The 15,013-nt window shown below is 52.7% G+C and overlaps 1 protein-coding gene across 1 annotated transcript in view; it reads left to right on the forward strand.

The window, feature by feature from the left end:
* GRIK4 (glutamate ionotropic receptor kainate type subunit 4) overlaps positions 1-15,013 on the forward strand; it is a gene marked incomplete at its 5' end in the record, with an annotated part of 94,921 nt that overhangs the window by 52,468 nt on the left and 27,440 nt on the right. Inside the window, 2 exons of the mRNA XM_068159896.1 lie at positions 3,666-3,773; positions 5,418-5,621. Coding sequence (XP_068015997.1) covers positions 3,666-3,773; positions 5,418-5,621 — 312 coding nt within the window. The remainder of the gene's footprint in view (positions 1-3,665; positions 3,774-5,417; positions 5,622-15,013) is intronic.

Genomic DNA, 15,013 nt, shown 5'->3' on the forward strand with positions numbered 1-15,013 from the left:
AGACCTGTGCAGGGTGCTCTGAGAGCTTTCCTTCCTTTGTTTTATTCCCTCCTGTTTGGGCCAATGAAAGCACTATGTACCAGCAGCTACTAAATTGTATCTCCTCCTGGCATGGTGTCTTTTCCTCCTGCATTGAGACACCTGCTGGCACTGCAGGCATCATGGGGCTGGCTCTCCTTGCAGGGGGGGCAGAGGGCTTGAGCTCAGGGAGGCACTGAGGGGTGCAGGGATGATGCTGTGGGGATCTGCAGTGGACCCAGGCAGCCTGAGGACATGGAGAGAACTTTCTCCACCCAGGCCATGGGCTGTTACCTGTCACCAGGTGGTATAGTGCCTCTCACAAAGGGATTGAGGTCCAGCTTGCAGCCAGGTGGTTGTGTTGCCCTTGTTGGCCTTGTGGGGCAGTGATTCCATCACATGAGCTCCTCTGACCATTAGAAAGCCACTTCTAATTTTCAGCCTGTTTATTCCTGGCTGGTTTGTGTCTATTTATTTTTGTGCCAACGCTATCATTTTAGCTTCCAAAGCTGTTCTACCTCTTTGCTGTAGACCTCCTCCACCTGGTGTATTTATACAGACCAATCATATCTGCTACTAAAAAATCCCAGGCCCTAAAAATCTCTGAAGTCCTGGGCCAGAGCCTTAACAAAAGGATCATCTTGTCCATGCCTGCGTGGAGCCCCTTTGATTGTTTCCTAACCCATTTGGCAGATTGATGTGTTTTCTGGTTTGCAGAGGCTCTTTATATGTAGATAGGGATGATTAAAATCACCTTGACATCCATCTTGCAGGAGAGGGAGAGGTCCAGCCGTCCCAGGCATCCTCTGATACATTACACTTCAGAAACAGCAAACAGTGTGAGGAGTCAATTAGTGCCTTTATCGGTTTTAGTGCGTCTGAGAGGAGCAGTGGGGAGCTGGAGGGAGCCAGGATGGGGTAGGAGTACCTCAGCACACGGGGAGTGTTTGGCTTTGGTGCTGTGTTAAATGCAAGGTCAAACCCACTGCGCTGCCAGAGGAGGAGGCAGTCAATTAGTCTCAGTATGCCAGCAGGGGAGGGACAAATTTGAGAGCAGAGAGGGCTGTTAAAATTAAAGTTAATCTGTCACTAATCTCTGCTCGTGAAATCTGGGAGAAAAAAAAAGAATTAGGCAGCGTTTATGACTGATCACTTGCTCAGAGAGGCAATTGCAGCAGAGGGGCTGGTGCTCAGCAATCACAGCAAGGGGTGTAAGCACCTTTGTGAGGAGCTGGGGAATACAGTGGGATATCTCTGTCCCATCCTGCCAAGGCAGAGTCTGCCCAGAGCAGGTAAAGCTGTGCTTCAAGGGCTCCCCCCCCCATGGTGAATCTGCCAGTTTGGGACTGTTGCTCCCAGAGATGAGTCCTGCACAGTGGAGTTGCTGTGATGCTGCAAGCTTGAGGGCAGTTAAGCCTCAACAAGCAGTCAAGAGAGCAGGATGCCCAAGATCTGTTCCTAGTCTGCTCTGAGACTCCATCACTGTGCCTCCATCCCTCCAACTGCCAGGTGAGGCTAATGACAGCCCAGTGCCTCTCCCCCAGGGAAGTCTCCAAGAGTTCATGCTTCCAATGCATTCAGAGGTCCTTGCCATGACAGGTCCTTTTAGCAGAGCCTCATTAATGTTGGTGAAGGGGCTGGGCTGACAGCTCTGAGGAATAATCTCTGTTGTGTTACCTGCAGGGTAAACAAACCTCCCCCCGGGACACTTAGCTAGCTCTGCCTATGCTGCTGCATCCCTGTGCCTCAGCTTGAGCTGGGGAGGAGACCAAACATGCACATGACTGTCCCCTGCTTTGACTGACTTAATGACTGACTGATTTGATGACTGCCTGCTTTGCTTCTGCAGAGCCACAGAGTGTAAGCTGTTCTGTTTGCACTTCCCACTGCTCCTTGTGCCTAGAGATGAGGAAAATGGATTCAGGACTCCTTGCAGGTGGCCACTTTTGTCAGCTTCTTGGGCTGGATTTGCACTGAGAGCCGGGAGAAGAAAGGACTTGACCCTTCCCTCAATGTCCAGAGCAATTCAGCCTGCTGACAGCATAACAGCCTGGCTGCAGTTTCAGGTTGTGTTTGGTTCAGATGCATGAGCTGGGAAGTGACTCTGAAGTCCTGGAGCCATCAGTCACACCAGAGGCAAAGCACTGCCAAGAGAAGATGCTAAGTGCAAAGAGTCAGTCCTGGGGTGGTGTAAATCAGCCTGCTCCCATTCGTTTGCAGGGGTGCACCCACCTGGCCCCTAGCTCTGCATCTCCCCTCACCTCCCTGAACACAGTGAGATTACTGTTTGATGGAAATCAATTTGTTTCTACCACCCTGACAAGTGTGGCACAGCAAGAGGATAACCTGCCTCAGACCATCAGTGCCCAAGACAGCTCATGGCAGTGTGAGGGAACAGGGAACAGCTTTCTTCTGTCACCATGGCTGGGGAGGAGCTGTGAAGACACTCCTGCACCTTAGGGTCACCTTCTGAGGGCTTCTTTCAGTGGTGTCAGAGGACTTAGGCTGTGGCCAGCAACCCAGCATGCAGAGGGGCTGGGACCTGATGGGGGTAGAGAGTGGAAGGAGAAGGAGAGAGAAGGGACCTCAGAGATGAGCTGGCCTCCCCTCAGCCACCACGAAAACAACCAGAGGCTTTTTCTCCGGGAGCATGAGAGAGTGAGAGCCTGATTTGCATGCTCTGAACTGAGCTGCTGGAGGTGCTGAACTCCCTGCCCAGAGCTCGGAGGGAGGGAGATTAGGCTCTTGAAGTTAAAATTAGATTGTGTTGAATATTCCTCCCCCTGGCTGAAGGCAGCGGCTGGTTGTGTTTGCATGGCAGCTGAGTCACGATGTCCCCCCAAGAGCTGGAGGACTGCCCCCCGCCACCAGTAGTGGGAATTAGGTTTGCTGCAGTGGCACTGATGCTTGGCTGGGTGAATTAGGCTGTCCATGGAGCTGCTGGGGGGTGAATCAATGAGTTTGGAGACATTTAATCATAGTGGCTGGCATCCATCAGAGCAGAGAGAGGAGATGAGTCACGGCACAGCACCTCCGAGAACCTGGCTTCGTTTTGCCACCTGCCACCAAGGTGGAACTGCTGGTCAGGGCTGGAAGGTGTCTGCCCCAGGCCAGTACTGCTGCAGTGAGGGTTGTGATGCTGTGGAGCTTTCCCCCAGGGGGGTCTCAGTGTCCCAGCCTCTGGCTACTGGCAGTGATGTTCACTCTGGGAGGTTTTGCTTGCTTCCAGGCTGGTGAAACTTTTGTTGGAGACACCATAAAGCAGTGCAGGAGTTGGAGGAAGGAGCCTTGCCTCCTCACTGTGAACTGATGAGACTTCAGGACTCCCTGAAGTTCTTCTGGGCTGTGCCTGTGGCACAGGGTGCCTGTGTGAAGAGCCCAGTGCCACCAGTGGGTGTAGAATTGAGCCAGCAGTGCCAGCCATGAGCAGGGGCAGGTTTTTGGCGTTGGCACACAGCAGGGGCTGTGCCACCAGCAGGTTCATCTCTCTGCTGGCCTATTGTGGGGGTGCATTAGAAAGGCAATGGAGCATTGAGAAACACCTCTTGCAGGGCCAGCTTGACAGTTGTCAGTCACCAGAGCCATATGGCAAGTGGGGAGGGTAATTTGCCCTGCAAACTCCTTTATTGTGTTGTTTGTCTCCCCAGATTGGCCACTGGCATGTCTCTGAAGGACTCAGCATGGACAACAGGATCTTCTCCTCCAACATATCAGACAGTCTGTTCAACACCACTCTGATTGTCACCACCATCCTGGTAAGTGAGAGGGTCACCTACAGCTCCCATTAGCTCTTTGCCAGCCCAGCGCTGAGAGACATCAATCAGCCAGGATATTACTCCCTCTTCCTTACCCCCCTTGGCCCCCAGCATGCAGCACTGCAGGCTGATTCCATAAAGAACAGACTGGCAAATCTCTAATTACAGCACTGAGGACAATTCATGACAGTGTAATTAAACTCAAGTTGATGTTTCATATGGAAATGATATTTGATGAATTCAGAAGCAGCTGGGGAGAGGGCTGGGCTGGGGCGAAGTTGCCATTTTACATTAATCTCTGGATGATGTCCTTGTTTGGAGTACAGCTGCTAAGTTGAGGGGACAGTTGTGTCCCTTCTACCCACAGAATCACTGAAATTGGTCAAGATGAGGACAACTTTTATATCCTGCTTGAGAGGGATTAGTTGGGATGGGAGAGACTGAACTGGGTGCCCCTGGTTGTTCAGGTCCCTTCTAACCCAAACCAGGCCAGGATTTCTATGACTTCTCTACCATGAGGCTACTGGAACAGCAGCTGAGGGACCTGGGAGTGTTTAGTGTGGAGAAAAGGAGGCTGAGGTGAGACCTTCTGGCTCCCTACAATTCCCTGATTGGGTTGCAGCTAGGTGGGGGGTGGTCTCTTCTTCCTAGTGGCAAGTCAGAGGATGTGAGGAATTGGCCTCAAATTGCACCAGGGAAGGTTCAGACTGGGGGTGAAGAGAAACTTCTTGACTGAAAGAGTGACCAGGGATTGGAAGAGGCTGCCCATGGGGGTTGTGGAGCTCCCATCCCTGGAAGAGTTTGATTCTATCTCTGATTCTGTCAGAGACTTAACCTGGGCTGATGGTTGAGCTTGATCTTGGAGGTCTCTTCCAACCTTAATGATTCTATCAGAGACTTAACCTGGGCTGATGGTTGAGCTTGATCTTGGAGGTCTCTTCCAACCTTAATGATTCTATCAGAGACTTAACCTGGGCTGATGGTTGAGCTTGATAATCTTAGAGGTCTTTTCCAACCCTAATGATTCAATGATTCTGTCAGAGACTTAACCTGAGCTTGATGATCTTGGAGGTCTCTTCCAACATTAATGATTCAATGATTCTATCAGAGACTTAACCTGGGCTGATGCTTGGACTTGTTGACCTTAGAGGTCTCTTCCAACCTTAATGATTCAATGGTCTCTGCCATCCTGGTGTTGCCAGGGAGCCCACTGACCTCTCTGTCCTGTGCTCAGTGCCCTGCTGGTGGGTTTGTGGTGATTAAATCATAGAGTCAACCAGGTTGGGAAAGACCTCAGAGATCATCAGGTCCAACCTATTACCTAATACCTGACACCTCCTGACAACTAATGGGGGGCAATGATTTGAAACTGGAGCAGGGGAGACTCAGGGACATCAGGAGGAAGTTGTTCACAATGAGAGCAGTGAAACACTGGAAGAGGTTGCCCAGGGACATTGTTAAGAGCCCATCCCTGGAGGCATTCAAGATCAGCCTTGCTGTGGCCCTGGGCAGCCTGACCTAGCTGGAGGCCTCCCTGCTGCCTGCAGGGGGGGGTGGACAAGCTGCCCTTTGAGGCTGCTGCAGTCCATGACTCTGTGACACCTCGGCTAAGATGGGAATGACAGCTGCCCAGTTTCAATGCAGGAAAACCCTTACTTGATGCTGAAGTGGAACCATCAGGAGCTGGAAGGCAATGACCGCTACGAGGGCTTCTGCGTGGACATGCTGAAGGAGCTGGCAGAGATCCTGCGCTTCAACTACAAGATTCACCTCGTTGGGGACGGTGTCTATGGAGTCCCTGAGGCCAATGGCACGTGGACAGGGATGGTGGGGGAGCTGATTGCTCGGGTAAGTGAATTAGCTGCTCCCTTTTAACTCTGCCCTAGTGGGACTTGGCAATGAAAAGCCCTCGCGCTCTGCTAAGTGCTCCAGGATTATAAGGATGGATGAGGGGTTTCAGTCCATTTGTGAGACTTGGGCCAGGAGATCTCCATTTAATGTGCTCCCCCAGGGGCAAATGGATTTGTTTCACCCCTGTGACAGCGTGCAGAGCAGGAGTCAGGACCTCAGGGGCTCTCAGGGGGGCTTGCTTTGTTGGAAAGAGAGGCTTGGACTCCAGCATCCCTGCTTAAAGAGCTCGAGGCTGAGTGGATTATTTCTTTTTCCCAGTGGAAAAATTAATGATCATTTGAAACAGGCAAATGAGCAGGTTCTGGCACAGGGCTTGGGAGGAGCTGAAGGAAGCTTTCAAAAGCACAATGCTTGGGAGGGGAAGCAGGAGGCACACTTCTACCCCGGGGAAGTTTTGGCAGCTTCTTTTCAGCCCCTTGACTTTGAGAAGTTTTTGAAGAGGAACATGGTTTTTTTGCTTCCTTGGAGTGTGTGGATCCAGGGCTTTTTGTTGTGTGGCTCTGCTTCACCCTGGTGCTGCACAGCAGCCAGTCTGAAAGCTGAATGCTTTCGCTGGGTTTGACAGCACTTCTGCCTGTGTTGTGTGCTCAGGCAGCCTGGACCCCCCCTCCCTGCTCTTTCTTTGCCTCTGCAGCTAAAGGCAGTCCTTCCCCAGGGATCCTGAAGCTTAAATACAGTTCATGAAATGCCCTGAGATCCTTAGTAAAATAGGCTTAGCCAAAGCTAACATGAAGATTGATGTTATTTAAGCCATGTTTCCTCACCCTCTGTTTTCTGCCCTGCCTTGTTATTGCCGGAGCACCTGTGAGAGCCCAGCAACAGCTTCTCAGCTGGCAGCAAGCCTGCAGAGAGGTGTGTGGGTGATAATCCACACCACTGCATGAGGGGAGCCCCTGAGCATCCCACCATTCTCCTCACAGCAGTGGCACATCCTCCTGCAAAGCAGAGGAATGAGGAGCAGAATCCAACCAGGCAGGGGTCTGAGGCTCCTGCCACAGCTTTCCTCGTGGCTGCAGGAGCAGGACAAGGGAGGTGATTGTCCCTTTCTACTCTCTGGTTCCCCCAGCACAAGAAGGAGATGGAGCTGTTGGAGCGGAACCAGAGGAGGCTATGAAGATGATCAGTGGGCTGGAGAACCTCACCTGTGGGGACAGGCTGCAAGAGTTGGGGCTGTTGAGCCTGGAGAAGGGAAGGCTCCAGGGAGAGCTTAGAGCAGCCTCCCAGTACCTGAAGGGCTACAAGAAAGCTGGGGAGGGACTTTTGAAAAGGGCTGGGAGTGACAGGATGAGAGGAAATGGACTGAAGCTGGAAGAGGGGAGATTAGAAAGAAATTCTTTCCAGTGAGAGTGGTGAGACCCTGGAACAGGCTGCCCAGGGAGGCTGTGGATGCCCCCTGGCTGGATGAGGCTTTGAGCAACCTGGTCTAAGTGGAAGGTGCCCTTGCTCATGGTGGAGAGGTTGGAACTAGATGTTCTTTAAGGTCCTTTGCAACCAAACTTGAGCACCTGAAGTCAGCTGGGACAACTCTAGGTCCAAAAGACCTGCTGAGGGTCAGGGAGAGGCCACAGTGTGGACTGGAGAGCCCTCCTGAGCTAGCACCCTGTCTTGTGAATCGCTCTTCCCTGGCAGAATGAAAGCTCTCAGCACCAGCTGAGATCCCACCTCCGTCTGCTTCTTCTAAAGAGCCTTCTGCAGGGCTGTTTGCAAATGCTCTGAGCTATTGGCATGGTTCTGAGACCTCTCTCTGTGTAATGTATATGCAGACAGACACAATTACAACGCTGCAACGCTGCTTTGGGGGGCTGAGAGGGAAGGCATAGAGAGCAGTGTGTGATCTGTGCAAACAAAGGAAAGGCACAGCCATCAAATTCTTGGCCTGCTGACCCTGGCAGTGCCTCTCCATTGAATAGGAGCTTCTAGAGGGTTAGCTTTTTTTCTGTAGTGATAAGTGTTTTAACTGCATCTTCACATAGAAACCATTTGTTTCCTCTGCAGCCTGAGCCTTATTTGGGAGGATTTTTACTTCTGCTTAAGCAGGGCAGAGCTGGCAAAGCCTGTTTGAGGGTGAATCAGAAATGGGGGAATAGAAGAAGCTTTCTTTGTTTTGTTCTTCCTAAGTCCTTTAGATTTTCTATAATGGCTTCAGCCAGCTTTTGATCAGTCCCAGGGGCTGACACTTTGGATCAGGTCAGCCAGGGCAGAGCTGGCTGTGTGCATGCTATTGGGTTTGCTCTGGGCTGCTTGGGGTACTGCTTGCTGGCATTCTCCTGCCTCAATAGTCACCCCCAAGGGATTTGTCCCCAGTTGCAGCCCCTTGTTCATCCCCTATCCCACTTCAGGACCACTCAAAGCAGAAGAGCCAGCAGATCCTGTGTTGGGCACACATATTTATCCCTTGAGCACCTTTCACCACAGAGCCTTCAGCACAGATCAGGCATCAGCTGGGACCCAAACCTGTCACCAGGATCAAAACTTTCCAAATCCTTCTCAGCATAAAAGCTCTGCACCTACCTCTTTGTGCAGTGCTGTGTTACTGTAAGGAAATGATTCCTCCTTGACCCTGAGGACAGGCTGAGGGAGCTGGGGCTGTTCAGCCTGGAGAAGAGAAGGCTCCCAGGAGACCTAATTGTGACATTCCAGTATCTGAAGGAGGCTACAAGAAAGCTGGGGAGGGACTTTTGAGGGTGTCAGGGAGGGATAGGTCTGGGGGGAATGGAGCAAAACTAGAAATGGGGAGATTCAGATTGGAGGTTGGGAAGAAATCCTTCCCCATGAGGGTGGTGAGAGCCTGGCACAGGTTGCCCAGGGAGGTGGTGGAAGCCTCATGCCTGGAGGTGTTTGCAGCCAGGCTGGATGTGGCTGTGAGCAACCTGCTGTAGTGTGAGGTGTCCCTGCCCATGGCAGAGGGGTTGGAACTGGCTGATCCTTGAGGTCCCTTCCAACCCTAACAATTCTATGGCCAGCTGTCAGAAAACAAGGTTCCACTTGGTGTGCAAAACTAGAAGGTCAGCAAATTCTCCATGCAAGGTCTTGCCAGTGCTCTGTGATTCCTCCCCCCCTCCCTGTAATCCCCACTGTGGCACTGAACCTCCTCAGGGCAGCTATAGGTTATGTGGGGAAAGTGTTTCATTTTATTGCTTCCAAATTGACCAGCTATTGATTGATTCTTCAGTGCTGAAAACTCTGTTACAGCTAATTGTGCAGGGTGATCTGATTGAGAAGGATGCTGGGTAAACATAAATTTGCTGCTGACCCAAATTCACCTCTGCATATCCTATCAATCTGCTCACAGAACTCATGAAGAGCTAAGGAAGAGGGGGACCAGGGTGGTTGGGGAGGGCTTAGTGGAAGAGCTGTGAGACTCCTGTGTCTAGGTCAGCAGTTTGACTTGTCTGATCAGGAGAGCTGTGTGCTTTGTCATTTGGCTTGGGAAAAATCACTTGGAAGGTCTGGAGGACAGCTCCAGACCAGGGGTTGTTCAGTCTGGGGAAAAGGAGGCTGAGGAGAGACCTTCTGGCTCTCTACAGCTCCCTGAAAGGATGTTAGAGTGAGGTGGGGGTTAGTCTCTCCTCCCAAGGAGCAAGGAAATAGCTTCAAGTTGTGCAAGGGGAGGTTTAAGTTGGACATGAGGAATAAATGCTTCCCCAAAGGGTTGTCAAGTCCTGGAGCAGGCTGCCCATGGCAGTGGTGGATTCCCCTTCCCTAGAGGGCTTTCAAAGCCATGCAGATGTGGTGCTGAGGGACATGGTTTAGTGGTGACTTGCAGTGGTGGATTCTCCTTCCCTAGAGGGCTTTCAAAGCTGTGCAGATGTGGTGCTAAGGGACATGGTTTAGTGGTGACTTGCAGTACTGGGTTAATGGTTGTGCCTGGGTTGGACTTGAGGATCTTAAAGGTCTCTTCCAAACAAAACCATTCTGTGTGAGCCCTTTCTTTAGTGATAGATGCCACACATGCAGAAAAGACTGAGCTAATTGGTCCCTCTGGGCATATGGGGCAGGGAGGCTGAACACCAGGCTCGCTCCTTGAGTGACCAAGGGGGGAAAGCTGCTCTCCAGCCAAGGCAGGTTCCCCCTGCCAGCCTGGCTGCCTCTGGCACAGACTGCAGCCTCCAGCAGTTCGGCTGACACCACACACATGTGCCATCTGTAACAAGCAAACAAGGGGAACAGCAAATCTTCCCATCTCCTTGCTTGTGTGGCACTGAAGCCTTAGGGGACAATAGGACTTGGAAGAATTACATCTTGCTCCTTCCCGCTGCAGTACACTGTCTGGCTCCCCAAAGGCTATCTGGTCTTCCCTTTCTCTCTCTCTCACCAGCACATCCTCGAGCTGAAATGAAATTGCTCCTCTGCTACAAGCCAACAAATGTATTTCCAGAGCCCTGTGACAGCCTTCTCCTTGTTCTGCCCCTCCTGCAGCTGCTGTCTCGGTAGCGTTGTGCCGTGGTCGCTGTGCTCAGTGCCTGTGCATCAGCTCCCAGCAAGCCACCGGTGCCTGGCTCCCGTGCTCCTCCCTGAGGAGATGGGCTGGTGTCTGAGGCATCCCTCAGCAGCACTTCCTGCATTTACCCACCTCGGGAATGCCCCCAGAGAGTAAAGCTGAGCTACCAGGAGGTGGTGAGGTTTGATTTTGCCAGGAAGCTTTGTTGGCAGGAATCCCATGCTGCGGTTTCGCTGAAAGACCTCCCAGAAACCTCCCTCTGCTGCGGCTGGCATCAGTGCCCTGGCTGGCTGGGGGATGGGGTTGGGCCCCTCTGCAGAAGACCTCTCCTGTGGCAGGGTGCTAGGGATGGGAAGGACAGAGCAGCCCTGGCAGGAGCACACCTTGTGCAGGGTAGCTGTGTGTTTGGTGCAGCCTGCATCAGCTGCCCAGGCTTCCTTTGACACTGTTTAAATAGCACAGCACATTTGGGATGGGAGCACAGCAGATCCATGAGAGTTCCCCAGGGCAAGTGTCTTTGGATGAGGTTGCTGCTGCTGTAGCAGGCAGCTTAGGGTGCACAGAGTAAGGAAGGGTTGACTGGGGACAGCAAGCTCCTGCTTTCCCCTTCTGGATGAAGTTGCTGCTGCTGTAGTAGGCACCTTAGGGTGCACAGAGTAAGGAAGGGTCGACTGGGAACAGCAAGCTCCTGCTTTCCCCTTCTGGATGAGGTTGCTGCTGCTGTAGTAGGCACCTTAGGGTACACAGAGTAAGGAAGGGGTGACTGGGAACAGCAAGCTCCTGCTTTCCCCTTCTGGGTGAGGTTGCTGCTGCTGTAGTAGGCACCTTAGGTTACACAGAGTAAGGAAGGGGTGACTGGGGTGCTCTTGCTTTCCCCTTCTGGATGAGGTTGCTGCTGCTGTAGCAGGCACCTTAGGGTGCACAGAGTAAGGAAGGGTTGACTGGGGACAGCAAGCTCCTGCTTTCCCCTTCTGGATGAGGTTGCTGCTGCTGTAGCAGGCACCTTAGGGTACACAGAGTAAGGAAGGGGGGACTGGGGACAACAAGCTCCTGCTTCCCCCTTCTGCCCAGGCTCATTTGGGGAATGGGAAGTTGTGGAATAATGCTAAACCTCTGGTGTCTGTGTCAGTGGTTTGAATCTGGGACCAGTGGTGATCACAGTTCTTTGTAAAAGGAGGGAGGTGAAGCTGTCCAGCTCATGGAAAGGGTCTGACCTCAGCACCAACCACATCAAGAACTTTTAAGCTTTGGGGTGGTGTTTTTCCCCAGCTTCTTGGCAGGTGACCAGGTGGTGCTTAACAATTGTAGGCTCTCCCCCTTCAGCTACTCCAAAGATGGGGATTGGCAGGAAGGGGAAAGGAGGGAGAAGGTATTTACAAACTGGCAGAGTCCTGCTCTCCACTTGGCAGTGGGTGTTGGTGTTCAGTGAGAAAAGCTGTGTGTGGGTGAAGGGAGGGAGGGGGAGTCTGTTTGCACTCCATCCTGCTGGCAAGTGAGACGTGGAGGGGCTTGAGAGGGTGGGGGGCGAGGGGGAGCGGGGAAGTGAGGGAGCGTGGGCTGTTGAGCAAACACAGCCTGAGTATGGGCAGAGAGGTTTGCATCACACTGCTGATTTTGTCAGCTTCACAGGCAAGGGGGTGGGGTGAGCTGGTTGGGTCTTGCCACTGGTCCCCATTGCTGGTGCTTCACCTTAACTGGCTTTTGCCACGGGCACAGTGAACACCTGGCAAGAGACTTCTTCCTCTGACTCCTAGAGACAGGCCAGTGAAGAAAGGCGAAAGCAGACTTGAGGCTGACATCTGCACTGGAGGTTGGTCTTCGTGTTCCTGACCCTGGCCTCAATGGAGGGCTGCAGCCTCCAGGCTTCCAGGGCTGTCACTTTTCATATGGCAGAATTCATTCCTGGCCTTAAAAAAAACCCCAACCACCAGTTTTGAGTGACCCTTCTCCTGCCCTGCCTTTAAACCCAAGTCTCTGCATCTGAGCCACACAACCCAAAATAGCTCCTGCCAGCTCAGATGGGCAGCTGGAGCAGCAGCACTCAGGACATTGATCCGGCAGCTGAGCTCTCCCTGCAGTGCTGTGGGACAGATCTGCAGAGGCAGAGAGGGTGACCTGGCAGTGCTGCAGCCACACTGCTGTGCCATGGCTGCTGCTGCTTGGTTTGCAGAGTTGCATGGAATAGCAGAGGCCCCCTTGGAGATCCTCCACTCCAACCTCTGTGTCCAGCCCAATGCTCAGCACTGCATCCAGATGGCTTTCCAGTGGGGCAAGCTGCAGTGCTGATGCTGATGGGTCTGCAGGGGGGGGTAACAGCTGGCAATCAGGTGGGTCCTGAAGGGTGAACAATGAGTTCAGCTTTCTAGAATCATGATCACAGAATATCTTTGGTTGGAAGAGACCTTCAAGATCATCTAGTCCAACCTTTGACTCAGCATTGCAAGGTCACCCCCAAACTATGTCCCTAAGCACCAGGTCCTTATGCCTTTTAAATACCTCCAGGGGTGGTGACTCCAGCACTGCCCTGGGCAGACCATTCCAGGGTTTGAAAACCTTTTCAGTGAAGAAATATTTCCTAATATCCAGCCTGAACCTCCCCTGGCACAGCTTGTAACCATCTCCTCTAGTCCTGTAGCTTGCCACAAGGGAGAAGAGGCTGTTTCCCTCCTCACTCCAAGCTCCTTCAGGGAGTTGTAGAGAGCAATGAGGTCTCCCCTCAGCCTGTTTTACTCCAGACTGAACAACCCCAGCTCCCTGAGCCACTCCTGGCAGGACTTGTGCTCTGGGCCCTTCTCCAGCCTCACTGCCCTTCTCAGAGAAGGCTCTGTAAGCACAGGGACTCTGGAAGGAGTCACCTCCCCTGACCTTGGCCAGGCTGTCAGTGCTCTGTGGGCAGCACTAGCGTGACACTCATGTGCAGCCAGGCAATACAGCACCCAAGGTGCTGTTCAAGGATGCTCCTGCTCCTGGGAGGCATCTCAGTGTTGTGGTCCCAGAGCTGTTGCTGTCCAAGGCAAGGACTCCTGCTCCTGGAAGGAATCTCAGTGTTGTGGTCCTAGAGGTGTTGCTGTTCAAGGCAAGGACTCCTGCTCCTGGAAGGAATCTCACTGTGGTCCCAGAGCTGTTGCTGTCCAAGACAAGGACTCCTGCTCCTGGAAGGAATCTCACTGTGGTCCCAGAGCTGTTGCTGTCCAAGACAAGGACTCCTGCTCCTGGAAGGAATCTCAGTGTTGTGGTCCCAGAGCTGTTGCTGTCCAAGGCAAGGACTCCTGCTCCTGGGAGGCATCTCACAGTGTGGTCCCAGAGCTGTTGCTGTCCAAGGCAAGGACTCCTGCCCCTGGGAGGCATCTCACATTGTAGTCCCAGAGCTGTTGCTGTCCAAGGCAAGGACTCCTGCCCCTGGGAGGCATCTTGCATTGTGGTCCCAGAGCTGTCCTTCAGGCTTCTTTGACACAAAGGCAGCCCAAAGCCTTCTGCCAGTTGGCCTTTCTGCCTGTGGTGCGTTTCTGTAGCCTGACAGGAGGTGGTGAATCACTGTAGGACTGGAGCAGGGCTGGTACCCCACAGCGTGGGAGGCTTTGGCGGGCTCCTGGCTGCCCTGGCTGGGGGCTGACGTCAGGCTCCATTCATCACCATTAGCACCGAGCTGAGCCCTGTCAGCATCCGCAGCGAGGAGGCGGCTGCCTCCTCCGGGCTGGCAGGCCCTGCAATTTGCTTCCCAAGGCTGCCTAATTGTTGTTCCTCTTCAGGAGCCCAGCTCAGCCCCCGTGTTTCACGTCCCTTCCAGTGGCAGTGCGAGTCTGGCTGCTAACGCAGGCAGAACCCACAGTCAGTGCCAGGTATGGTGGTGGCAGCTCGTGCTTTTTATCTCAGACACCAGCCCACCTGGGCTTCCTCTCACACAGCCAGTTTGGCCTTGCTCAAGCAGTGTTTTGTTAAAGAAATGTCTGTCTCTACTCCCCAAGTGCTCTGGGTCTTCTTTTTTTTCTTCTTCTAAGCCTATTTCACACTGACATTTATAGCTGCAACTGTGCTGGAAGGATTAATATCGAGCAGTGTTTGCCCTCTCTCTCTCTCCCCTCATACTTTGCCTCCTGTTCTCCCTTTCCCAAGCACCCAGTTGTGGACAGAGTGCACAGAAGCACCAGGAAAAATCCATTTCTTTCCCAGTGCATTCTGTAGCCTGTGAAATGCCAACTCCAGCCTGTGCTCAGGTGGGACTCAGGTTTGCAGAGCTCCTCTGTGGCTGAGATTTGCTGACCTCAGTGAATCACAAGAATTTTTATGGACATCAGGAAACAAAACCAAAAGCATGAAATGGATGACACTCAGGCAGAGAATACATTCCCAGATCGAAGTTTATTGCTGTCAGAAATCAGGTTTTAATTTGCATGACTTCTGAGCCTACAGAGAGACAGAGAGCACAGCCCCAGCTAAAGCCACGAGCAGCCTGGGCTGGGCTGCAGGAGCTCTGCCCCAGGGGAAGGCAGATGTGCAGGTTAGAGCAGCCTGCATGCTGCTGTAGCAATGATGCTGGCAAAAGTCCTGAAAGGACACAAGTTGGCCAGGCAGAAAGAAATTGACTTTAATGGAATGACAGAACCCTCTGGAGATAAGAGAAGGGAGCTGGGCACAAAAGCTACATGCCCAGGGAAGGTAGCTCTGCTGGACTGTGTGTCTGCCCAGTAGGCAAAGGGAGGGGAGTGGATTTGCATTCTGTTTTGCTAAGGAAGAGCAGTTTTCAGGATGTGGCTGCCTACATGATCTAGAAGGACAAAGGACAATAGTTGGGGGAATAACAGAAGTACACCAAGTTCCCTGCTGGCATCCATGTCCCACCCTTGAGAAGCGGGACCCAAGCTTCTGAGCATCTCCATCCAGCAGGAAG

This window comes from Melanerpes formicivorus, unplaced genomic scaffold, assembly GCF_026170545.1.
Source record: "Melanerpes formicivorus ecotype bairdi unplaced genomic scaffold, bMelFor1.0.p_v2 SCAF_47, whole genome shotgun sequence".
Classification (NCBI taxonomy): Eukaryota; Metazoa; Chordata; class Aves; order Piciformes; family Picidae; genus Melanerpes; species Melanerpes formicivorus.